The 27875-nt window shown below is 46.1% G+C and overlaps 1 protein-coding gene across 1 annotated transcript in view; it reads right to left on the reverse strand.

The window, feature by feature from the left end:
- Positions 1-7743: 7743 nt before the first annotated feature.
- LOC119431671 (uncharacterized) overlaps positions 7744-27875 on the reverse strand; it is a 63799-nt gene continuing 43667 nt past the window's right edge. The window contains exons 8-11 of the mRNA XM_037699149.2: positions 20369-20529; positions 16559-16905; positions 13868-14210; positions 7744-8800 (exon numbers count right to left, since the gene is read on the reverse strand). Of these exons, the coding sequence (XP_037555077.1) occupies positions 8477-8800; positions 13868-14210; positions 16559-16905; positions 20369-20529 (1175 nt within the window). The 3' untranslated portion in view covers positions 7744-8476. The remainder of the gene's footprint in view (positions 8801-13867; positions 14211-16558; positions 16906-20368; positions 20530-27875) is intronic.

The raw sequence follows: 27875 nt of genomic DNA on the forward strand, positions 1-27875 counted from the left end.
TGCGGCTACGATCCGCAGGCTTGCGGAGTTGACCGGGCGCTCCAGCCGCTCAGGTCACCCCACCATCCTGACCTCCGGACCAGCTCAACCGAGGGCCGAACGTCGGAATCAGCGACGCCGGCTCTACGACGACGAATCGGCGGGCCCAACGACGTGTCGTCGGAAGCAGCGACGACGACATGACGTGGCCATGTCAAGGGACTTCATGTAAATATTTTAAACTGCTTAATAAGTCGTGTGAGAGGACTTAAAATAATAAAACCAGCTTTGTATATAGTTTGTCATATGTTAGGGTTTGGATATTGGGTTGATAAACGCATGCTTTCCTAATATTTGTATTTTTCTTATGCTCACACCCCATAAAGGCTTTTCCTAAGCCAACGTTTCCTTGCGTCGTGTTTACCACCCTGAGACCTTGACAACATGCAACGCTGTTGCATGAAGGCTCCCTATGCGAACACAGTAGGTGCTGCCACCTCTCGTCACGTTGGCGCTATCATCTTTAAAAAGCCGCTGCCACAATGTGGACAGAAGCAACCGAAAATGCCTTGAGAACAGCACACGAACGTATTTTCTTTCAAATTTTGTGCCTCCCTGCTTCGCGTGGCGTTGCCTTGATTGCCAACCATGATCGTCGCAGCCTTCTGTACACGATGCGCGCGATTATTTAAAAATGCGTAAAAAATGTCAGGTGTCGATCGTTTAGGGCCTATTTAACTTACAATTTTTACTTTGATGTTAAGGTACTTGCATGACTCTTGCATCAAAGTTGTAGAACTTGTTGTACTCTATGTCCTTTTAAAATTAGAAAGGTATACATTCACTCTTATCTGGACTGCTGTATCTGTAGCAGAGCACGTCGCAAAAGTCAGCAGCGTGTGTGCCTAAACAGCTGTCCTAGTCTCACGAAGACCAATTATATCCCACTTAATGCCTCCTCATTAGTCAAAGCCGTGGCTTCACCAGTGCTCGCCTGGTAAATGTGGCCTAGTTAGGTTTCCAGTGGCGGCTTGTCCTGATCCAGAGATTCTTAGCACCCTCGGCAGCGTCTCAGGCACTGAGCACTACCTTCGTCAGGTGCTCCGTAACTGCTGGTGACTGAGGGTGAGGAATTTGCGCTGAGCTTTACGAGAGTGGTCGTACTAAACATTGCACAAGAGAGGCTAATTCCTATTCTGGTGAGGGATGGTAAAAACAATCTGGCAGGAACCTATGCCACGATCACTGTCGATTGTGATGCGCTCAGCATTGGATCGATACAGCGACACAACGTATCGCCAGCGTATCAACGAATGTTGTAAGAGGCATGAACTGCAGTGGGACTCTTCTATCACGCTTCTCTAAAGACACTGGGCACCATCTAGTGGTGCCGCCGCGAAGCCTGCGCGTGGCCTCCGAAATGCACGGCGCTGTTGTGTGCGAACGTTGAGAAACACGTAATCCGTAAGCCGGGCAAAACTCTTGCGCTTCTTTCCAGACATGCTGCGCCATCTTTGGTGAGACCTTGCGTCGCCTCCTAGACGAGAAGCCTGGCGCGCCGATGCCTGCGAACGCTTAGAATTGTTCCCTCGCTTGCCGCACATCCAGTGACACAGACCAAGTGACCCAGGTTGGGGAGACGTTCAGTAAAGAGCGCCACATATCCCGTGCATAATGATGCAAGGCTCAATTAATGACACAAACCCACTTTGGGGGGCAAGCCAATAACCGGGTGGCATTCTTGGCGCAGCTAGCTAACGCTTTGTAGTGAAGGACGTTTATTAAAAACCGGTAGATAACCACTGCATTTATGGTGCAGCCTGCTAAAGCATCGGGTTGCTTGTCTTTGAGGAACCCTTGTGACATGGGCTCGATTCCGAGCAGCATCGGATACACTTAAATGATATTTTTGGTCATTGTAGAGCAGCACGTTCCGAGTCACACATACCTGGATGCCCAAGTTGGCGTCAAAGAGCTTCATTGAAGCGCGGTGTATGCCGAGTTCCACTTCTACAGGGACATAGGAGTATGTCGGCATGAAAGCGGTTCGTCGAGAGAGAGAGTGAGAGAGAAAACTTTATTGAATGTCGTTCCTGGGGTCAATGGATTTGAGGGGTCGGCAGACTAGCCCCACCAGAGCCCGCCTTCCTCATGCAGCCGCCAGACCTTGAGTCGCAGCTTCGATGACGGGTGACGCGTCCGGTGGACAATTTATCGGGCAGCGTCGTGAGTGGCTTTGTTCCCGGGAAGGCCCGAATCGCCCAGGGCCCAGATTAACTGAACGCGCCGGCGACGAAATGGGGATGTGCTTGAGAGCATGCGGTTTGACGGATTGATTGATATGTAGTTTTTATTGGCGCAAGGGCCAGATATGGCCAAAGAGTTCTGCCTGCAGTTTTTTTACTTTGGGACCCCTTCCTCTATACTGCAGTCTATGTACTAATTTACTTATCAATAAAAATGAATTGAATTTAATTGAATTGAGCGCCATGTACGTAGTGATGAGTAATCAATGAATGGTTTGTTAATAAATGAAGAAATGAGTTAAGAATGGTGGATAAATGTGGCTGTAAAGGGGCCTAAAATCAATCGCCGTAAAATACTTAGGATATAAATATACTAAAATGATCGCAACGATTTGTGATGTGTGCTATGATCATAAAATATTTGCGATGAAGAATACTTAGCATGACGTGCAGGTGACAGCAGCACTAGTACCTCACAAAGTCCTTGGGGGCAAGAGCTGGTAGGCACGTGATTGCAAATATGCTTGTAATGTAGCTGCAGCCTCCAAGAGGAGGTCGTGCTACAAGTATCCGGGCCAAATGACTTTTAAGATGTCCGGTTTCAGCAAAAAATTTCAGTACTGTTTGAAAATCAAAAAGCGGTTCATTGTTCAGAAAAAATGCAGGGTGCAAAGGTAAGTGGTAACGATATGCGGAACGGAAGTATATTTTCCTCTCTGCTTCTACTTCAGCGCACTCTAGAAGAACATGGATGACTGTAAGACTATTCCTACCCTTAGTACATGCGCTTTTCTTGCGGTGAGATGAGGCCTATGGTGAAGTTGCGGATAGCTGTCTTAGAGTCGTTAATGATGCAAGAGGCCGTATCGTTGCGTAGGCTAAAGCAATGGAAGCTTGTTCGCCTTCTTCTGGTTGTGTGAAATGGAAATTGAAATGGAGATGGTGGTGGTAGTGGCATGGTTTGGCCCCGTGACCACAGGTTCGTTGAAGAGCAACCATATGCACACACTTCCACATACTCAGCGACTCAAGCTTGTCAGCAGCTTGGGTTTGAAACCCGTTCCCTCAGCACAGCATTCCGATACTGAACCATTCGACCCTGGACTGCTACAGTGACCCAGGTTGTGGGGGAAAACGATTAGATAAATACACGCACCATCTTAGCCTTACCCGGTGCTATCATCCCGGTGCTATCTTTTTTTCACCACCACCATCGAACCTTCGTCTAGTCCCTGGCCCCCCCCCTGCCTTTCCCCTGAAAAAGAAGGATGGCAGTAGGCATTTCTGCGTTGACTGTAGCAATCTGAACAAAGTCGCATATAAAGATGTCTATCCGTTGGCCTCGTATCGATGACACCCTCGACTGCCTTCATGGAGCCCCATATTTTTCGTCCATTGACCTTCGGTCCGGCTATTGTTAGATTTCAGGCGACACTATGGACCGCGAAAAATGTGCCTTTATTACGCCAGATGGCCTGTACCAATTCAAGGTCACGCCGTTCTGACTGTGTAATGCCCCAGCAACTTTCGAACGCGCGATGGACTCTCTGCTGCGGGGTCCATCTGTCTAGGCTATGTAGACGATGTAATTGTCTACTCGCCTACGTTTCATAGCCACCTCACCCGTTTATCGGCCGTTCTTGCTGTCTTCCGCAGAGCCACTCTTCAGCTGAACTCTGTCAAGTGCCGATTCGGGGGGCGCAGATAACTATTTAATTTTAATTATGGGGTTTTACGTGCCAAAGCCACGATCTGGTCATGAGGCACGCCGTAGTGGGGGACTCCGGAAATTTTGACCACCTGGGGTTTTTAACGTGCAACTAAATCTAAGTACATGGGTGTTTTCGTCAGGTAACTATGCTCGGTCACCTTGTCAGAGCTGCCGTTGTTCAACCCAACCCCGGCAAGGTACGAGCAGTGCAACAATTTCCTGTGCTGTATTTCAAATTCAAACTTTAAAATTAATTTACCAGACAATACGCTGGAAGGTCCTCTGCCCTCTTGACAGGGCCCAGGTGAGCGTTACATGGCAGCAGCTGTACAAGGTGCGCAGGTTGAGATGACAGATACGCCGTGACAAAGGTAAAATGAAAATAAGCAGATTACACTGTATCATAAAACATAATCACAAATCCCACACTTTTAAAGTTACAATGCATAAAGAAATGCATATGCAAATTTACAAGTAACAATATTATGAGTCAAATAAATAATAAAATATAATTTGCGAACAGTAAAGTCGATATCATATACAGATACTTAACCCTTTTATAGCACACAATGGAGCAAAAGTATGAACGTAAATGTTTTATTACTCCAGTTGGTTGTGTTTTCATGCGTTTAGTGTTGTAGGGACGTTGTATGCAAAGTTTGGTACTTATAGGTTGTACGAAACCGAGATACAGGCTTGTTTCTTGTGGGTACTATAATTACACGATGCTCTAGCCAAATCAGGCAAGGACGTCCGGAGATTCGTAGGACTATGTTCCTACTTTCGTCACTTTGTTTCTGAACTTCTCGAATATTGCCCACGCTCTTACGGAACTCTTGAAGAACGACGTTCCTTTCGTGTGGAGACACGAACAAACAGCTTTGTTTTCTGCCCTCATCCGCATATTGACTACACCACCAATAGTAGCCCACTTCAACCCATCATCGCCTACAGAACTTTACCCGCCGGGGTGGCTCAGTCAGCTAAGGCGTTGCGCTGCTGAGCACGAGGTCGCGGGATCGAATCCCGGCCCCGGCGGCCGCATTTCGATGGAAGCGAAATGCAAAAACGACCGTGTGCTTGCTTTTAGTGCACGCTAAAGAACCCCAGCTGGTCAAAATTAATCCGGAGCCCTCCACTACGGCGTGCCTCATAAACAGAACTGGTTTTGGCACGTAAAACCCCAGAAAGAAGAAAGAAGAGGAACTTCGCACCGATGCCAGTGGTCGTGGAATTGGAGTTATCCTTGGCCAAGAACAGCACGGCAAGGAAGGTGTCAACTACGCCAGTCGCCTTCTTTCCTTGTCCGAACGAAACTTTTGCATCTCTGAATGCGAGTGCTTGGCCTTTAGTGTGCGCTGTCACAAAATTTCGACCTTACTTGTTTGGCCGAACTTTTTCTGTGATTAAAGACCATCATCATGCCCTCTACTGGCTTTCGTCGCTGAAGGATCCGTCAGGACGTCTCGGCAACTGGGCACTACGGCTCCAAGAATACTCGTTTATTGTGCACTGCGAGTCTAGATGATTGCAGGAAGACGAAGATTGCTTGTGATGCCACCCTGTCAATGGTCCCGATTTCACTAACCCTGACTGCGACGCCTGCGTACTTTACATCCTTGCTTTGGATGATATCACCACCGAACAGCAATCATGCGTCTTTACGGCTCATCGTCGACCATCTCGCCTCTCCATCGCCAGACCATTCTGTTCGCCCGTTTGGGCTAGCTACACGACAACGTTCTGTATTTTCGTTATCTGAGCTCAGAGGGCCCATAGCTTCTGCTTGTCCTACCGGGCCATCTACGCTTCAGTGTTCACCTGCTTCACGGCGTACCAACTGCCAGTCACCTAGGTGCCTCGTGTACCTACGTCCGATCAGGCGTTGGTATTTCCGGCCTGGCATGTACCGTCGCTGCTTGTGAACGCTGCCAACGCCGCAAGCAACCCTCAGCGCTGCCAGCAGAACTGCAACCTACTGATATCCCCGCAGAACTACAACCTACCGATATCCCCGCAGAACTACAACCTACCGATATCCCCGCAGAACTACAACCTACCGATATCCCCGCAGAACTACAACCTACTGATATCCCCGCAGAGCCATTCTTACACGTTGGCCTTGACCTTCTAGGCCCTTTCCGCACGTCCATCCCTTGAAATAAATGGCTTGCGGTCGCGACAGATTACACCAAGCGCTTTTCAGTCACCAGGACATTGCGCACGAGCTGTTCTACAGACGTCGCCCACTTTCTCCTCCCCGACGTAATTCTACAACATCGCGACCCTTGACAGCTCCTCACCGATTGCGGCAGGTACTCCTCTGAAGAGTGATAGATGTCACCCTTCGCGCCTGCTCCACTAAACATAAGCTCAACGCCGCTTATCATCCGCAGACAAATGGGTTGACAGAGCGCCTGAACCGTACGCTAACAGATGCTGGCCATGTATGTTTCACCACATCACCGTGACTGAGACTGCACGTTGCCATTTGTTACCTTTGCGTACAATTCGTCCCGGCATGACACCGCTTGATATTATCCGTCTTATTTCATTTTGGCCGAGAACTTGCATTGCCACTCGAGACCTTCCTTCCTTCGGCTCCTCGCCCGCCTATTGAATACGCCAGTGACGTAGCTGCTCGAGCCCGTGCAGCTCGTCAACTTGCCCACGACCCACTTTCTGCTTCGCAGGAACCCCAAAAGTCCCGTTACGACAGCCGACACACAGGCGTCCACTTCACGCCTGGCTCTCTGGTCATCCTATGGTCGCCATGCCGCAACTTTGGCCTATCAGAGAAGCTCCTCTCACGTTACACCGGTCCCTGCAAGGTGCTGCGACAATATGGCGACATCGATTATGAGATTGTACTCCCTGGTCCCTGCTTCTTCAACCTCCTCGCTACCAACTGATGATCATGTTTCCCAGCTGAAGCCATTGTTCTTCTAGCTCCTCGCCTTCATAGCAAGCGCCAGGAGGGCGCTTCCGCCGCCGGAGGCTGATGTAACAGAGCGATCTGGACATGAATGAACGCGTGGCTTGGTAGAGAAACGAAGTCGACGCTGCTACGCTAGCACTTGGGCCGAATGAGACATCCCTTGCGCTAGCTTTGTGAATATTCTGTAAATATATCGTTCACCTACATCTCGCCGCCGTCACAGTACAGCTCATTCTCACTCCTTACTCGCTCAGGCAGACCGTGTCATGGACTTAAAATTTAAGCTGGTTACTCGCACTTGTGGTAGGTCTAATGAAATTTGATCAAGCTTGTGGGCCTTCCGTGGTAGGGGTTTCTGTACAAACCATTTGGCAATGTCACTCTTGTCCGTTACATTCAGAGCCGAGTTAAACTGAAAACGAAAGCTTAGCAACGCCTCCAACAACTTCTAGGGATGATGATTCTGTAATGTAACGCGCTGTCGCAGCACTGTGTTGCCCAAGTCCGGAGCCAAAATTTGCGATCGCGTCGTGCTAATTAGTGCGATTTGATAATAAAGAAGAACAACTTGCTGTTCAAGTTTTCAAGGTATACAGTGAACGATGCTTCTACTGTAGAGAGCTGAAATGTGGCCACATAAACCTAGTGGTCACCTCTAGACCCAACCAAAATTCCTCATACCATATACCATGTAGCAGCTATCCTTCCAGTTCACTCCACCTAGCTATTGATGACTTGTAAACTAGACGGTAGGACGTACAGAAATCCTATATGTAGTGCAATGCGTATACAGAACACATAAATGCAACGACTTCAAGAAATGAGGAAAAGAACGTACAAAGTACTCAAACATCCAGAACACACGAATACTTAAACCACAAAATTTACTTGTAGTTCAATTTTATTAGAGCCGCAAGTACAGGTTGCGTCCAAATTACAAGCATTCTCACGTTTGAGTACAGAGAATGTAAAACAAGTGTATGAAAAAAAAGTGCTTTAGCGCTATCAGATTTGGACCAATAAGAACAACCGCACTATAGAGGTTAACGTAACATACTCCATCAGTTAGGCACATGGCCCATCACATGTCCGATTACTTCACAAAAATGCAAAAAAGCACCACCTCGAAGAAAAAGCGACAAATGGACGCATAAGATTAGATTTTTGGTATAACAGTGAGGCGAGTATTTGGAAGGTAAAACGATTCATATGCGAGCTATGACGGCGGAGAGGTGCTAACTCGCTCTTGTATATCAACAATAAGGAAGTGCGCGCTTCGAGAGCACGTGTGGAAGACTTAAAATACACACGTGTGCAAAAACGCAGGCGGTAAATGCTTGACAAGGAGAGAAATAACAAGCGAAAAACTGAAGTTCCCAATGAAGGGAGGTTGGTGACTAGGGTGCTTCTCGTTAAGGGAGAACACCCGTCGTATTGTAGCGGACGCACTGAAGGGCCAGTGAAGACTGAAAACGCAACCTGAAGATTTAGTTCATCCCATGTTTCACCGTGATGGGCTGCAATGCGAGAATGCTCCTAATGCGTTAACATTAATGGGCTAATGCAGTCAAGTGCCAGACGAGAGTGTCCCAGTACCGCGCTTTAGTTGTTTCTCACGTCATTGAGGTTGAGAAAGCCGCAAACGCGTGCGAGAACGTCCCCGGCAAGATGGCCCAGGTTGGCCAACCTCCCTCGGGCCCTTGCGCTGGTTGCTCTACCGCTGACGACGCCTGTCAGTACGAGGTAGTCGGCCGCAAGCCGATTGCGGGCTTCGGCAATCTTCTCGACCGCCGCTGCCTCGCTGAGGCCGTAGTTATCGGACAGCACATACTTTAGGGAGTACGCGTGTTGCAGTTCTTCGAAGGCCTGGGCGTGGCTCCTTTGACTGGAGCCGTTAACGAAGCGGATGGCATCGTGGACGTACATCTGCGTTAAGAAGAAAGTGCAATCACTAAAATTCCGCGAGTTATCGCGAAAAGGAGCAAACACAGGAACTATGACCCATACTCGAGACCGTTACTGCACTCAGCTGCTACACATGGATAGACAATAATGATTGCTAATAACGTATACGCTTGAAATTACAGTGACGACGAATAGCGAGTCTGCCACCAGAAGCTATTACGCTTTGACCTATCGTATCTACCACTCTGGCTATCTGGTTCATCTCGTTAGGTTACCCATGGCCGTGGTGTTCCAGCCAGAATCGTTTGCCTGCTTTTTGTTTAGCAATAAACTGTACGCCTCTGGCATAGCTTGACCATTGGCCAGATAACGCCCCTGTGGGTTCAGGACCGAAGCTGTTTGAGAAGGCGGATCTTCTGGTGACATTTTATTCGAATGTCCGGATCACGTCTCCGGTTTGTCAAGCGAATCTTACTTGGCGAGCTCTGCTGGACTTTTCCTACCATGTCTGCCTTGCCGATTGACACGTGCTTTAACGTTCTCTGCTAAATAGTCAATGGCAACGCATTAGGAAGTGATCTTACGCGCCCTATGGCGAGATTTAATCTCGGCTTGCCAGCAAAGCGGCCCGATACGCTAATTAGAAGCGGTGTGTGCGCGCGTGTGTGTGTACGCAAACGCAGGCTAATTGCTCTTGCGCTAGTTGGTAACTCGTCATATTGAAGCAAGTTCTATTAATCATTAGGTCACGATCACACATACTTCTATCGCGCCAACGCAAACTAGCTATCCGAGATGATCGCAGTATGTGCCGAGAGCACATGCGCCAGTTTGCTTTATGCGAAAGACACATGAACACCATGGACAAGCTTATAGCGTTGGATTGACCCTTTCAGTAAGGCGTTGCAGATCCAACGTACATCATAAAATTGATGTGAAGCAGTCTGTCGCGGTATTATTGTTTGGGAACATTACGCGCGGACATACATAAACATGCGGCAAACTAGGTAATCTTTCCCACCAACTTCGGCCACTCCGTAATTTTTTCAATTGAGTAAAGAGTAACTGGGACGAAAAAAAAATACCAGGCCTGCGCGGCACACCCAGCACACTCAGCGCGTAAGCTAGACGAGCGTTTCGACAGTACTACCTAGTAATTTGAGTGAATGCGTCAGGAACGCACTTGGGACGCCGTCGCGCCTGCAAGCTGACGCGCACCATCGCCGATGGCTAGCGCCGTTCAGCCCAGCCAAGCAGCCGACAATGCAACCATGGCTGTCGTATTCGCTCCCAATGCAAGGCACCCAATCTAGCGCAATCAACGTGATCCCGAGCGTCCGTCGGTATGTTAGCACCATCTAGTTAAGGCAGCAGAAAAAGTTAGTGTCTGAAAGGTTGCGTTTCCCGGCGCCTTAACTAGATGGAGCCACCATACTAGCGGAGGCTTGGGACCGCGTTGTTTGCGTTCCGCGTCTGAATCGCATCTCGTTGTCTGCGCGCCTGCATAGGGCGCGTTTATATGGTACATTTTTCCGCTCTCGGATAGCAAGCGCTTGCGTGGCTCAGTGGTAGAGTATCCGCCTCCAACACAGGAGACCTTGGTTCGATCCCGGCGGAGAGCTTGTACTTTTTTTCGCATGTGATAGCGGCTACGGGGCGGCGGCATCATCGCGACCCGAAACGTACTCAATGAACGTCAACTTGTGTAAAATGATTCTGAAACGCGGCACATACCAAGTGACCCAAGATAATTGCCCGTCAGTCATAAGACGGATTGTTAATAGCATTAAACTTACCAATCCTATCTAAAGGATAGGATTTTTAATTTGCACCACCTGGGTTTTCCTGCAGCAGACAGGCCTCGCGCTGTTACGAATATTTGCTCCCGCATGTTTGCAGTCTTAAAAGCAAGGCACTGCTCCGTGTTAACAAGTTAGTTTTCGTTATCTTCCATGCACTTCGTTTCAATTTTATTTTCAATTTACCCTCTGTTTCTCTCAGTTGAAAAACGTGGATAGTAGCGCCTTCTCTGGACCGAAGAGATCACTGCGCCTGAATCCGTGTGCACGGCAATGTGCTGGCAAACTCACATGGCCATGCTCGTCGAAGAACTGGGTATCCAGCCATTGAGTGACTGAGGAAATGTACCGGACTGAAGGCATTATGCGGTCCCCTGTTCAAGCTATATTGTCAACAGAGGGCCCCTTTTTAGCGTTTTTTCTTCAAGTGCGAGGTGAAGGCATGCGAATGCCTTGCCCTTGTGCTCGGTGGTATGACGCCTTTCAACACACAAATCTGTAGCAAAGCGAAACAATTGCAGACTTCCTAAAAAGCCTGCATGTGCTCTGAACTCGCATGTTCGTACAGAATTCCCTGCAATCTACGTTTTTCATGCCGCTTATCTTTGAAATTGCCGTGAAGCATTGTTTAAGCTCAAATATCACTCGAAGGGCCTTACTGTTTTCCGCTCAGCGATATAAAGGAAGAGCTTCGACTCCATGTTCGTTCGAGAACATGGGTTGAAAGTAGCAAGGAGAGTCATGCGTAACGGTAGAAAAATCGGAATTCACTAGCAATGCTCAAGAGAGGCCGGCACCAGCGAAGATTTCGAATTGCCTCTAGAACAGTGGCGCGATCTGGAATTCTATCAGTGCATTGTGTTTGCTCAATGGATGCAAGCAGGTTTTATCGCGTTATACAAGCGAGGTCACGTCCGTTCTTTTCACGACCTGTGTTGCTCTCACTGTATTTCGCGTTTGTACACTCACATTAATTACTGCATAACCTCCTGGTGTAACACGTACAGTACTCCACCTAAAACTCTTCCAAACTATCCAGAACCAGGCTATTAGAGCAATCACGTCGAGTCCACACACCGCCAATGCTAAACAGTTACTACAAGAAAATAACATTCTTGACGTTGCCGCCCTTGTCAAGTTCAACCTTTGCACTTTCCTTTTCAAAATAATATATGACAAGATCACATTGTCGCTATTTCCTATGTCATCTCTAACGAACACCAACCCAACACGTTTCGCGCTTCATAATAACTTCGTTTTGCCCAAAGTACGTACTAATTATGGCAAACAGACCGCTCACTTTGCAGCCATATCATCATGAAATACATTACCATTGGTCATAAAACTACAGAAAGCCCATAGGGTTTGCCATGAATTGAAAAATTTTTTGTTATGCGATATGTGTGTGACGGTGTACTGTATAACCCGCTTTCGTTTTAGACCTGCCGTTCTTATGTACGTCAACATATTGCTTAAGTTCTTTATTTTTTCTTTTTTCTTCCCATTTCTTTTGCCTCCACTTATGTTATTTTTACCTAGTTTCATTATATTACTTACTGTCGATACACTGTTGACTATTAATATCGTTATTTACTTATGTCTGTATTATTTATCATTTTTGTAATTGTACTCATTCAGCTACCGTTCTTGCCATTGTAACTTTTATGTTAACCATGAACAGGAGGTCCCAATTCAGTTTTTACTATGGGACCTCCTTCTGTATACCTGTATGTGGAAAACCTTTTTGTGAAATAAAAAATTTGATTGATTGATTGATTGACATTTAGATGGCAAAGAAAACTTTTTTCGCTGCGTCTGACTTTTGCTAGTAGCTGTACATATAGAAAGGTACATTGAATGCTATGACCGACTCCTGAACAGGTTAGAACAGTAGATTACCTTAGGTGCACTGGTGGAGTGGCCCGGAATGGAGGTTGGCGCTATAAAAATGGATAAATAAAATGACAAATGTTTCCTATTGAAAAAAAAGTTGTTCCTTGAATTCGGGCAGGCTGCGATCTGGAATACCGTCTATGGAGGTGTCATCTTCCTTTACGTTTCTCACACCGCAGAACGATGTTCAGGTGTCAGCCACGTGCAATGCAGTACGGTGTGATCAGCATGTTTCTGTTCTGTTTAATCTACCTCCCCAATCTCCGCCACCTTTATACCTCGATTCGTTTTCGAGAAACATTCTCAAGGGCAGCCAGAAAAGTCTGGAAATCAGTTGCATTTCTGGTGCCGCACTTTCTATGGCGTATGTTACTTATAGAACGAACGTCTATTTACTTTTGCCGCTGTTAACATCACGCAACTACGTACCTATCTACACGTATCTAACAATCAGCTAATGTACATCATGCTTTTCTATAGCTGGGGTGAATAACGTGACACCAATGTTAACCCGCGTTTTAGCTGGCGACTGTTCCAGAAATAACTTATGCCGTTATCGCTCAAATTACCTACTGTACGACAAACTTGATTATTTCCCCACATTATATTACGAAAGCTTTGATGAGATTGCGTGCGTGACAGTGCTGCACAATGTATAAGCAGCGGTCGTGCACACTCCGCGAGTGCTATCGCAACGACAACACTGAGTAGTCACTGGTCATGAAATGCGACTACATTGTTACTTTTAAAGATTTGCATTCTTAACACAGTTGTCGCATCGTAATTATGTGTAGAAAGCAGATTGATACAATATTCGGTGCATCTTGGCTATAATTGCCAAAGTACAAAGACGGTATCAACCATTTGCCCCAAGAGCGTTTCGTGCGTTTTAAACTTCTGTTTTTGCCGTTGTATACGCCAGGAACAATCAACCTTAGAGTGTAGTAAGGTACTGTGACTACCTTGGCGATATTATTCGTTCCGAACTCCCGTAGGGCACCTGTTTTTCTACGTTCATTAAGTTCTACGCCAGTTGACTCCGTTTTTCGGGAAAGAGAAATGGACGTTCGGCGAAAGCGCCTTACTTATAAAGTAAGACGTCCTGGTGGTGCAATTGCCCGCCAACGTTTCAAATTGCTTGCAATTGGGGAACAATGCTCACCATAGCTACAGAAAGGCCTGCGCCGAGGGTACGTTATGGGGTGGTACACTTTAGCAGGGTAAACAATTAAAGGCAAAAAATCGTCAAATGTGTTTGACAAGACATATACTGGCGGACAAACGTCTCGCTAGCCGCCCGACATTTTTGCAGGCCATCGTGTAAAATACACAGTATGCCGGAAAGAATCAATGTAAATATCTGCGTGGCGCAGGTTGCGGGCTCACGCAAACTCACAATGTTACGCCGGAGAGCCTCCTTGATTTCGAAGCTTGTAGCATGGTTGATGTGACAGCACCGCACATCGATGGCAATGAGGACGCGGTTGCGAGGAACGGCGTCCTTTATTGCATTGCAGATAGTGATCGCTTCGTTGTACTTGTCCCGGCTGTCTTCGACGACAACGGTGAGCAGGTTGATCACCCGGTTGCGCTCGACCAGTTGGCCTAGTGCTCTGACGAGCTTTTTCTTGTAGAGGAACCTTGAGAGTTCAAAAACTTCGATGGTGCGGTTGCCTTCGAGTTTCTCAATCACGTTGACTGCATGGTATTCTTGTACATAGATGGTCATCGTCAACTTCCTGCATTGACACAACAGCCAGTGGTTAAGAAAGAAGGGTGAAGTCAGACATTCAGCCTCCGACGGCTGACCGTTGTACAGGATAGAGGAATAAAGAGAAAGGCAGAGATGTTAACCAGATGGGAATATCCGGCTTGCTACCCTTCACTGGGGAAGCGAGAGTATAGAAGTGAATGTAAAGGAACACAAAATACGCCATAAAGACGAATGAAACGGAGGCGTGAAAAAAAAAGTGCGCTGAAATGTTTTAGGCCGTAGAAGTTTCATTCCACAGCTGGCCTGTGCGAATGGTCGGTACATAATGAAAGAATGCTCTACAGGCATGGTTTTGCCGAAAGACGGATACAAATTTCTTAGTAACAGATTTTGGGACAGATAATGTTTTACACTAAACATTGCCGAGCTATGGACGCTGATTTTCCTGCAGCAAGTAACCGATATCCGATATTGTGGATAATGGTGACGCGTAGGCGACAAGATTGTTTTATGGTCCAGGTTTTGTTGATGTCCAAGCTGTAAACGTAGAAATTTTGACAAATTCTAGCCACAAAGATGGGAGTGCTGAAAATGAAAAAAAGAAGTCCGTCGTATAGGCAGAAATACGCAAAAATATGATGACACCCACTATAATTGCATACAATCTTGAGCAGGTCAAAAATAATTTTTTCAGCGACGCATTCGAACCAGTGAACTTCAGCGCCGGTACATTCAAAGGTTCAAGTTCGCTAGTTTCTGGTTCTTTTCTAATCTATCCTTCACGACCAGTCGATGGCGGTGCAAGCGTGAGCTAAGCGCCACTCGGACAACGATATAGGTAAAGGAATAGCATAGAACTAGAATCGTTGCATTATTCCGGTAAAGGACGTGTTGAAGCAATGGAGCGCTTACGGTAGAGAAACAGTCACTTTAGCAGACGCCAAAAGAGGGTGAAGGTGAAAGCCTGCGTGATCAAGAGACACTCATTGAATTACTTGACATTCTCATTCGAATGCGTTGTTACATCTTATTGCTTGTTTTTTTTTTGAGACCGATGGTCGCAGGTTTGAGTACTTTAATTGACGCTAGCTTAATGAACTGGACCTTAAGTAACCTCACCCTAATGAACCCCAAAGGTCGTGGGTTCGATTCCGACTGAAGGTCTTGAGTCAACTGAATTTTTGAACATGGTGACGATGGTGACCTGCGCATCAGAATTGTTGTGCGAGCGTTGCTTGCCTACTCGCAGAAGACGATGAAGACGCTGACCCGCACCATCACAGTTACGAACAGGGAAGTTCGCGCAAAAAACAGACGGGACGAAGAACGAGAACGCGAAACAATCACTTCGGGTTCTCTTCGTCTCTTGTGTTTGTGGCGGCAAGTTCCCACATCATGAATGCCGATTTTGCCTACACTCACACTTACAAGTTTCATTACAATTGTTGCGTGAGCGCTTGCATATAGGCGAGACGATGCCGGGTCGGTGTAGCAAATAAATCGCCACACCGAGTCGTCATCGTGTACGATGTCGCGTCGACAACATGGTTTTTGTTTAAGGACGTTGAAGGTCGACTGAACTTAAGGTTTCTGCATTAAAAAATTGCCGCGATTGAACGTGGTTAAACCAAGCTTGTTGAGGGATAGCATGGTATTACTGCTTTTGGGAAAGGACACAGACACTGCTCGGCGCCGTCGGTAGCTACCGCATCCACATTTGCATTACAAAACAATTGACCTTCACACTGTGTCTCGCCTCAACGCGAGTTAAGCATCGAAAGCACAGCGCGTGTGACTCAGTGCACTCCCACCAAAGGTGGTGTCCCTTAACGCCAAAGGTTGTCGGTTAGACTCCCACCAAAAGTCTGGGTTCAAGAGCCTGAATTAACGATCTTAACACGATGACGCGCGCACCACAAAAATTGTTCCATGAGCGTTACCTGCTGGATCCGCGCACCATCAGAATCGTTGGTGGAACAAATAGTTCCAACAGTCCCAGTTTGACCTTGGCTGAGCTTGAAGGTTAAATGTATGAAACCAGGCGTTTTCTAGGTTTCTTTCTGGAATAGTAGAGCTATCGATCTAAAAGTCTGTTAACAAAGCATGTTTCACTTGAAAAACGGTAGTCTGCTTGGAGTGGTAGTGGCGTGATGGTTCAATGCCACTACCGCAATAGCAGCACTCGTCGCAAGGCATCTGCATTCGTGTTAAATTCCGATGTTGAAAGTTCAGTTGGAAGGATGGAATGTCAAGCAGTAAAACGCAAAAGAAACTGTGCGGATGCTTTGTCCTACATTTCGTGCGGTGCGTCCCTGAGTATGAGCAATGCGTTGCAACGCTCAGTAGGAGCAAAGCGGAAGGGTGGATGGATACCTCAGGTACATGGTCGAGCCGACGGTTTCGGTGAGCTTCTCAATCACAGGTTCGGATGCGATAAAATTGCACTCTATTGTGGCATCGTGGGTGCTGGGACTGGATGCCAGAGCATCCAAGAGAGCAGCGGCGTCCTCTTTGCTCCGGAAGTCGAGGTTCATGTTGGAGGAGGAGGCGTGGCACAAGAGGACACCCTCTGCAAAGTCGCACCCGCGGGGTTTCTCCCAATGGATATTGAGGCGAGCAGAGAGTTGGCGGTCCCTGATAAGGTCGAAGAGGCGGCGGACGTCAGGCGTGGGTGGTCTCTTTATAAAGGTAATGGCGAGTGTTTCCAGACAGTTGTTCACCTGCAGATGGATTAAAACATCCTGACAATACTACGCAAAAAAATGAGCAGCGCGAAAGAGACTACCGAATTCGCTTTGAAGCGGAAATCATTCGCATTGCGCAGCTTTGAATCTGACGTATGTACGCAACAAGTCACTTTCAAAAATGAGTCTAAGTCTACGCTTTTGTAGTAAATGTGTAGGGCTTACGAACGTGACACTCATAAAATAAATTAAGCCCCTTAGCGCCTTTGTAGCGTTTGGACAGCGTTTTTTTTATGTTTAGTACGAAGTTCCGACTAGTCCACGTACACGCAACGTTAACAGCTGTGTGCAGGCTATGTGCATAGCCATTAAAACCACTTGAAAGCAATCTATGTCTCAAGTCTGAAGGGCTCGCAATATTGCAGTATCATCACTCAGGCTTGGTACTAGAGGTTCGTTGGGTGAGCGCAGAAATGATAAATGTGTACGCACCCTACGCTTTAAGCCAAGGGCAGATTTTTTGGTAGATAATCGATGAATTTGCCGAGAACATATCGTTAAGTCAAAACTTTAGTAAATTCAAGTAGAGTTAAACCCGGATATATCACACCCATATATAACGAATTCTTGAGTTTACGGAACAGCTGTAAAAACCCCTTGAGAATTCAATGCAAGTCTATAGGGCTGGTGCACGCGTTATATAGAACGGCCGTTCGCCAGCACATACGATATATCGAACGCGGCGCCACGTTGAAGACCTCAAAGTGCACTTCATTGTGCACTCTGAGGGCTTCTGGCAGTTGGAGAAGAGAATGTGCCGTCAGTTGAGCCGTGTGGGTGGTGTGTGCCGTCATTTGAGCCCCGTCGAGCTGTTCGGTTAGCCCGCGTGCTACCTCGAACGTCAACATTCCTTCTTCCCGATTTTGCTGGCGTCATGTGGTTTGAGTGCCTATTCGCGAGTTCAGTTTCGGCAAGCAATGGCCGCTGGAAGTGTAAAGAAAAGAATCAACTTGGACTTTGCAATTAGGTTGAAAGGGATGCAGTAATCATTTGCAGGTAAACAAGGTGTTCTTGCTTTTTTTTTCCCGAGTTGCTTGCAGTAGCTTAGCTGCCCTCGAACGCACAAATTGGTAAGCAGCCGTTAGTCTCAGGGATATCGCGCATGTCGAATTACCTATATCGAACATTTTCGTCGTCACCTCAAGATTCGATATATCCGGGTTCGACTGTATACGGTTGTCGAACGCAACGTTTGAGCCATCTTGAATTTAATCAAAATCTCTCGAGGGCGTAACTATGATCAGGTTTCACTGAATGAAGATCACAACCCATAACTATCGAGCTATCTTCCATTCGGAGGGTTGGGCGAGTGGGAGTAATGGGATGGACTTGTTGTCAGATGGAACACTGCACTTACATGCGCGATTGGCGGTAACTTATGCTAATGAGCAGTTTAGTATAGCGTTACCGTCGCCGGTATGTGGCGCCACCATTGCGCATGCGCAGAGCCTCCTGAACGGCTGCCATCGGTTACTGCGACTGCGCAAGTGAAGCGCCCAGGCTGCCGACTTCGACGCCCCTTCATTCGTGGTAGTTATCCGAAACGACAGCACGGCATAAGTGAGAAAAATCAACCGTCGCTTAGTCTTATTAGACTAAGGACAATGTATAAGCGTTGCTTTGGCGTAATTGTAACGGTCCTTCTCTGGTAGGCCTAGAGCGACGGCGTCGAAGCGGAAAGTCAATTTCCACCGTATAAACGGCGTCACATGGTTGCACAGCGCAGTAACGCAGTCTGTTAAAGAAAAATGGACACTTCTCCCTCGATGCCTGTTATCTTGCCCTAGACGCGTTAAATTAAAACTTCTGATAGCGATGAAACAGCGCTTGTACACAGGTCTTAACATGAGATAAGATTAATCGATGGCTGATTTTGCAATTTGTTGCTTCTCGTGACAGATAGCGATTACCACCAGTTAATTAGAATCGAAGCGTACAGCCTGGGCAATGTCCTGTCGCGCAGTCAAGGTAAACGACCGGGGCCACCTCCGAAAATTTTGTGCAGACGGCTTCGGTAAAGGTAAGACGGTAGCGCTAAGCTAAAAGTGTTTTCTATTGCTGCCACCCAATACGTATAATAATGTCGTCGAATGGTGCTGTTGGATACATGCAGTACTTGTCCGATTATTCGGTTTCCGAGCAGTCCTATTTTTTTAAACGAGACATTGTTGGAACTTCACTGCCATGGCGGCGAATAAGGACGAATTTATCAGCAGAAAAAATTAAGAGGTAAGATAATATTCAATACAAGTGCGCGTGTTTAGAGCACCGGCAAGAGAGCAGGAAAATGCAGGCAAGGAAGCCTTGCTAGTGCTTAAACCCTCAGTAAAAAAAAAACATTGACACAGGGCTTAACACGAAAAACAAACGCGGCTGCAGTGAAGGACATCATGCGCGCATCAAAAATTGTAAAGTAACTTTCAGACCAGGTTAGCCAATCTAGGATCTCAGAAAGGAAGTTGCATTTGAAATGGTGCCAGAACACGACATATATAGCCGAAATGGAACACGGCGAGTACAGCGGCCAGAAGACAGTAACCAAATAAGCAGCAATGAAGCTGGAAGTACGTAATGTTAGCCAAATATGACTGAAAATAATTTTACATTGATATTAAGCAGAAGTGTATACCCTGCCTGAAGGCCGCATTTGAGAGGAATTATGGTATTTAAACAAGTGTTGGTTCATTAAAATGATAAAAATTAACCTCCGATTACGATACTCCCTAATGCGAAACTTGAACGCAGCTCTATACGTGTTATCATTTGGCGATATAAAAGCACGTTGCAAAAGGAGCGAAGTGGGGCGCGACTGCCTCGCCAATAGGGAGATCGCGAGACGCAGCGCGTGGGCGCCACTCAGAGAAGCCGCCGCAGACAGACCTCCACTCATGCAGCGCTTTGTTTCCATATATGGTATCGGACGCGCTCGCCGCATGCCTTATCGTTGGAGTCATCGGGAACAGGCGACGCGCGCTACTCTGCCGCCATCTCGTAGCGATCGTCGACGCAGAACATGTCTTGCACAGCACTGCGTTTCTTCTCAGGCTTTTGCCATGCCCTCCTCCTCTTTGGTCCTCGCGCCCTCTTCGCTATCGCGGTCTTTCATCCCCCAACTGTGGTCCGCGTTCGCTTTTTTCATCATTCGCTGTGCTCGTTCGCTCGGTTACGTCGAGGTACGCCGATGCTCAACGCAAGAACGGGCGCCTATAACACTGGACTCTAAAAAGAAACCAACGAATTCAAAATAGCAGTGTCCGAAATGTGCATTCTAAATTTAAAGTGCTTAACATAGCCTCACATATCTATTCTCCGCACCTTCTAATACTCGCTTAGGCTACTTTGCAACTGTAGTGACCATAGCAATGAGAAGAACAAATTCACAAATTCTTCCACCAGTTAGCAAATCCGCGTACAGCTCGAATCCGAGACGGTGGCTCACCTCCATGGCCTTGACCAATGTGTACATCCCATTTATGTCGATTTCGTTGTTTCTCACGTCGAGCTTCTGAAGGCGGCTATCAGTGCGCAGTTTCAGTGCCGCAGCTGCGACGAACGTCTCTTTCAGGTGGCAGAAGGACAACGTGAGACTGAGCAGCACACCTGCGCCAGAGCATCGACACGATGCGAGATTAATGCAGCCTATATGATTGAGACCCCTGTTTTTTTAAGGTATAATCACTAAAAAAAAGATACTGGCATGTTAAATTAGCGCATCTTTTAAAGAGTGAAGGAAACAAGACGAACATTAAGAAAACGGTGACACGTAACCGCGCCGGCTCTTTCATCTTGTTTCTTTTACTCCGAGATGCGCTAACTCGTGATAACTTTAGGGAACACCAACTCGCCCCTGCTGCCGCCGTTGTGTTAACAAAGATGTAACGCTTACCGGTCCTTCGTTCTTGCTAAATGTTTTTTTTTCGCTGTAGAATCTCATTTTATGGTCCTCAGTAACTCAGGACAACCCTTCTCAGGTACTTTTGTCTAGAAAAATATGCTGTCGCGCCTCAAAATCGTATTAGCTGTTAAAAAGATGCCAGACATGTCAGTTCCGGCGTCTAATGTACGTAAAAGCTGCGCCTTTCAGATGGGTTTTTGTGTACAGCACTTGGTACAGCACTTGACGTGGAAGTACCAGGTTACTAAAAAAAAGAAGGCAATAGCCGTGGTGGTCATGATGCACCGTCTAAGACGAAAATGTCCACTTTATCTTAAGTGTTTAATTTATAAACCCATACGTATGGAATCAAGCTATACGGTAATTGCTTGGATATACAAGGTTCAAGCTTTAACTCCTGTAATAAGAACAATAGTTAACACAATAACTCGTGGCACTTATTTGCAATCAGCCATAATTGAAGATAAACTAAGCGTGCTGGAAGTGTTGCCCATCCGTAAGCTTTTTCGCTTCATGGTAATTACAGGCTATTACTGCAGGAGTAACTACAAGATCCCATTGAACAGGGACGTCACACTACGAAAGACAGCGCTATGTCAAACCGCGTATTCTTACCGTTGTGCGTAACACGCGAAGCCTCTATGTGCCAGCTGTAATTAAGGAGATTGATGATAACCCCTGCTGTATTGACAGTAAGAAGAAAATGTTGAAGTAAATTTCAAACTTGTGTGCATCAACTGTAGTTTATGTTTAAAATATCTGAATGTTTCCTGAAACGATGAAATTTGATTTTTTTTCGTTGCATATATCTTTCTGTATGCTGTATATAGTTTATTTGTGCCATGTACAGTGCAAGTAGTTTTTGTTTCGTTCTTGCAATATTATTTCTCCGTATGAGCTTGTTTGGCAGATCAGACAGCTGGTGGAGTTAGCACGAACAAGCGCATTGTGCTTAGGCGGATCAGCATAATCGAGCATGGATGTAGCCGAATAATTAAAATTGTGTTATATTGTGCTGAACACTGGGGAGAGGAGTGTTGCGAGGCGGACACAAGGAGCACTGGGCGAAGGAAATTCCTACTTCCGTATTGAGAAACGCGAAGCGCTAAATTTCACGATGCTGATTGTAAAATGGGAACCTTTTGCGAAATTAGAGCTAGAAAGGAGGAGCGCCAAAGAACAACCACAACAACAAAAAAAATTAGGCAAAAACGCAGGAATGGGAAAGTTCCTGCGCAACAAATACCCAAGGTGTGTTATACTGTGCTCCATTCTTAGCATGCAACGCTGAGGGAGGTCTGCTGGCAGTGTTGCTAGGCAGATTCTAGGAATATTTTTTTGATCTGCGCTGGAGAAATCTGCTCGATGGAATGTAGGACAGGTAGGTTCCCGTCTTAACACATTTTTAGCCTCTTCAATGAAAAAGGATGATCGATGGTGGAAGCATAACTCCGTCTTCCAGCACAGCAGCTTATTGCTCCAGATTGACGCCATGGCGGCAGGTACCTCTTGTAAAGAAGGTAAACTACTTTTTTTTAGGCGGTTCGAGTGTACGTCACCAGTTAGTTTCTCGGATTCCTCCCGCGCGACAGCTTTAGCTATGGAAGGCAGTGACGGCACTGCCTTCGTGATAGGCACAGATATACTAGCCTTTTTCTCACAGCTGCTAAGTTGACGTCAAAGTTGTGCGACATTGTTCCGCCTTAATATTCGGTCCATATAGATCAAACTTTATTGCTTCATTGTCGCAGTACGAATTTCATTGCTTTAACAGGCCACGTCACAGATGTACGCACGAGTGTACAACACTTCGCTGCAGAAGAAGTCAGAATCTGCATACGCGTATATCGTTTACGCAAGTCCGTCCAATCCCTATGTAGAACCCAACAATCGGCATGACGTGAACTTGTGTCGTACGGCCGAAGTAGAAGTGAAGCCGCTGCTGTCACATGATCATTGTTACGTCGGAAATCAACAATACACGACCCCGCTATTGCACCTAGGCCGAACACCAAGATATGCACGACAACCAGCCACGTGCGAAATGTTTCGCATAGCACCAATTTCTAGAGCACGTGGGATACACTGAATTCGTAAAAAGCGTCGCAGATAACTACGCTTGTACAGCAAAATGACCTGTATAATGAACATGTCGGCGTGTCCAGGCTGATTTTTTCGTGTGTTTTGTGAACCCCTGTACAGTGAAAACCACGACAACGGATTCGTCTGTACAAAAATTTAGGCGTCCCCGATGGCTTGTTCTACACATGTGGGATCCTTGATCAGAAAGTAGCTAATGACACGTACGGGGATTTGCTGGAGTTTGTTTTACTTGCGAAATACTTATTCGTGAAATGGTAGTCATTGATCCCAAATTTTTTTCCCTTAAACAGTTTTTCTTCGACAAAGGCACTTAAGTTGGAAACAAATTCTCAAGGACAGTCAAAACAGCCGTACGGACGACCTTCCACAATTTTGTATGCATTAAGGCATTGTTGGCAGTACCGTTGAAAGCGCATAGAAGCATTTTTACAACGTCATGAAGTTCTGTATTGAATAAGGCCTTCCAGAAAAATTAATCGTCGTTTAAAACAGATAAGTGGAGACATCACCCTGCTAAATAAGTAGCACCCAAGTTTCAACAGTAAAGAACTGAACTTGCGGCAACCAGTTTGTTGAATTTGGTAGGAGCGACTTAAAAAAATTTGCGCTACACGAAAGAAGACAACGACCCGCCAATGCAAATTAAAAAAGACCACTTGCAATAGATGCGGCTGAAACAATACCACATTTTGACTGCTTTCAAATTTTTCTTTTCAAAATGAGATGACCGCAGGCAAATATATAACCGTGTCTGGTACATTGGATGACGATCGTGCAAGCACCCATACCGGCGTTTTAGGAATGCTTTGTTTTTTTGCTTCACATAAAGAAATCTACCGGAACCGATGGGCTTACCAATTACAAAGCCGTACGCGGAATGATATTTTTAACTGATACTTTCACTTTCGTTTCCTAGTGGGGAAGTACAAAGGTACTAAAGAGACGGCGGGTTCAAAAAAAAAAGTTCAGATTAAAACTTTGTATCGCTAATTGCAATAACGTTTTCCTTTCGGAACACAATTTCTTGTCACCGGGTCAACAGTGATCTTGAAGCGGGACCCCGACCATACCGGAACTTGTATGTCACATGTATACGTGAAGTTCGGTACTTCACTTCGGTGGGCTACACTCTAAAAACTAGGGAGAGTATCGCACGAGTGAAGTGGTCGATTTACTCTTCAAACATTGTTTTACTCTCGCAAAATGTCGGGGAGAGTGAAATGCATTGTTCACTCTATCCGCATCGAGAGAGTAAAATGTTATTTCTACTCCGTCCATCTGAGAGAGAGTAGAATGCCCGTTCCACTCTCGCGGCAACAGAGAGCAAAACGTAGCATATACTGCTACTTAAACTGCATGAGGCTGGTTGGAAACATGGCGATGTATTGCTCACGCAGTCAGAGCAAAGAGCGCATCGTTTTTTCTTGTAAGAGAAGAGGCATCCAGCGCGCAAACTGGTGCGGAGATCAGCGCACTACTTTTTGTTTCGGAGTCGCCCCACCGCGCGCCCGCACAACATCGCGGAACACAGCGCCGGAGAAAGGCGATCCGTTCAGCAGGCAGGCCCGGGCAGGCGGCGCGTGCCAAGGCCATCCAAGAAAACTCTTGTGTCAGCCACGTTTCACCGCCTCGAAAAGAGGACAGTCGTTCATCGTTCGTTGGATTGAACAACAAATACTCCACGGTAAGTGATTTCTAACTTACGTGGCACATTCTGCGTATATGACATGCTATCGCCAGGCAGTGATCGCGAAGTTAAGCCTGTTAAGCCGCCGCGATTGCCAACGGACTAGGTATGCGTGCTGCGTCGTTCGATGTCAATAGAAAAAGCCAGTCGTCAGGATGACTGCATGTGATTTTATCACTTGCCGCAATCCGTATGAGCTTTCAAAATCGCAAACGCTCAGTGAAGCACGGTGTGTTTAGTAAGTGAGGCGCGGCGTAGCATAAGGTTTCTTCACCAGCCCATGATTCCGTGCCAATGCAGAGCGTGCTTAGCGTGTGTTTTATGTGTGTGAATTTATTCAGTTTTGCATTATACGGTGTGCGGATCGCTTTAACTAAGGAGTTACATACCAAAAGGCGTCAGCTTGTTGGCGGCATGCTTTCGTTATATTAAGGCGCGCGCTTGAAAGTGTGTTTCGCCCATGGGTAATCTGCGGCCAGTGAAGTTACGTGCAGCGCTAGCGCCTGTTAGAAAGTTGCCGCAGACATACAGCTGCACGCTGCGTGAGGTCAGTTTGGCGCGTAATGTTAAACTGCCTGAATACGCATTGGGAATTGTTGCTTAGGGCTGAATAAGACACCTTTCTTTGACAATGTCTTAAATTGGTGTGAATTTATGTCTGATTTTGTGTCTCGTGTTGCGGTTTCCGAGCACGGTGCGAATGTGAACAGGCGCGTTGTGTATGGACTCGGTGACTGGTGAAGCGGCGAGTTATGCACTGGAATCGAATACAATGGCTACTGTTGTAGGATTACAGTAACAGGGACGTTCTACATTATTGCTATTGGCTCGATCTCCACGTTCATTGTTTTCGATATGCCTGTGCATTTGCTAGTATGAGTTGGCACATAAAAATTATGTCGTACGAACGGCTAAATCAACCTTCTGTGGGATCCAAGCGTAAGCTGTGAATTTTGCTATTGCAAGGCAGATTCAAATGTATTTACCATCTTGTTATTTTTCGTGGAGAGATGAAGTATCAAAGTAAAATGTTACCTTGTAGTTTACCAGTCGTTTGTCATGCATAAATTATAAGTTGGTCTAATTAACTAATAACGTTGGTCTAACTAAAGCTTTTACATGCCTTCAAGTATGTAAAACGCTAGATTTCAAACTGCAGCAAGAGTCGAGTCCGTCGAAAATGAACCCCACTGCGTACCTCATAAATGGAAATAAGTTCATGCTTTTAGAAAGCTTAGATACAGGCCGCAGTGAACTGTTTGTCATTCTTGAAATGTGGGTAAGCTTGCCATAACAGGCCTTGCTACCTCTTATAATCACACCCAGTAATATCCATTGTACTAGATGACCATATTGTCTTGCCTACTGCAAATATGATCCTCAAATTATGGCTTGAGCAGTGTCATAACCAGAAAGGGGGGGGGGGGGCACAGTGGCCACGTGCCTAGGATGTGTCACAAGAGGTGTTTGCGACACATCTGAATTCGTCATACAGCTTTGTACTCTTTGCTTTTCGGCAGGTTACATAAAAACTACATGCTTCACTGTTCAGGTAAAGGACTGCAGATTTGAGCACTTCATATCGTAATCAACTTCAATTGCCGCATAAGCAGAACGTAGAGAATTCGGTCTCATAAGTTTGACGGGTTTCTTTAAAGGTGGTTTACCTCCTTTGCATGTCAAGTCCCGTTATTCTTCTATCACCACATTTGCGTTATTGTTGGCAACTTCTGTATGCCGAGTGTAGTCTTTATACTTTTCTTAACTCCACTAGCTATGTTCCTTTAACTTTGGCGGCTGATTTCTTTCGTTTTAGATAAGTAAAAAAGCCCAAATTCTCTTCAGGAATTATATATATTCATAACGTCAGAAATGAGATGCAGACAATACTACCACTGCTCTCTCCCCTAGAGGAGGGGATGCATTTACGAAATGTGCCAACAATGACCAATATAATGTTTTTCATAATTTTTGTAAGACTGGTGCTTGACTGAGGCCTAACGGCCAGTTTTCTTTTTTCTTTCCTTAAGTCAAAAATTGAAATTGGTTTGGAAGTTGACTATTACAGTCATTTACATGCTTCACTTGCATTACATTACAAATACTTAGTGCTAAGGCTTCTTAGGGCCATGACCTTTTTCCTTGACTGTTTTTAGATGGTTTCACAAAATTTCCTCATGTTCATTTGCGCGCACAATGTTTTTGAGGCACCCGTTTTATAAAACTCAAGAAGGCAGCTGCAAGGAGAAAATGGTGTCAAGGAGCCAGCTCGGCACGACTCCACATGGTGCAGAGGAGAGCACTCCACAGCATGAAAATGTGTTGCCATGCAATTTGGACGAGAAAACTAAAATGTGAGTATACTGGGTGTACCGTGCAACTCAATGGCATGAAAACTTTCAAAAGACAGTATGTCACACAAAGATGAAAGTTTTTAATGTTTTTACATGCGCATGTGACCGTCAGATTCCCTTCGCGTCTGCTTTGGGCAGACCATAAGGTATTTTAACAAGTGCCACAACGAACACCAATGAGTATGTACTCGCATTTGACAGTGCACTAATGTAGCAGGAGATGGTGCATGCGCTTTAGCCTGCATCACGATCAAGTAGCACACGAAATTATAGAAGCATTCAGCAGAAAAGAAATCGCAAAGCGAGACGTACCAGCCAGCCTCCATTGTCATCATTGATACAAAATGGCACTGCTAGATTGAAGATAAATGCATGAAGTGGTGTTCTTTGCTGGTGTGGCCTTTTCTTTTTCTTTGCATTGAGTTTTTGTGTTTGGCTACGAACATGTGCCATGTATTAGTAATGAAACGGAAAAGATTGTTTTACAAGCAAAATTCCCCACTTTCCTGATCAGGTCATTAGAATATGAATCTGTACGAAATGAACAAACTATCACGTGATGTCTTATGAGAAAGAAAATTGTGCAATAGACAACAAGAATACCACAACAGTTGTGAAATGTGTCAGTGCACTGTGGCAATAGCTGTCTACGAAATACAGTGCGTGAGAAAGCGCGATGGCACGATCCCGGCAGCACCAGAAATTACTTGCATGAGGACGCCAACAGTGCAGTCGAGCTTTCTGCCAGAATACTACCAGCTTTGGATCCAACCGAAAGGGAGCTATGATACGCCACAGTACTGCCTTGACACCGAGCGGATATAGTGTTGGACAACCACGGCAAGATGCGAGTTTAGAAAAAAGGGGGTGCAGCCCATGCATGAATAACTATATGAAATATTATAAT

Source organism: Dermacentor silvarum, chromosome 10 (assembly GCF_013339745.2).
Source record: "Dermacentor silvarum isolate Dsil-2018 chromosome 10, BIME_Dsil_1.4, whole genome shotgun sequence".
Taxonomy (NCBI): Eukaryota; Metazoa; Arthropoda; class Arachnida; order Ixodida; family Ixodidae; genus Dermacentor; species Dermacentor silvarum.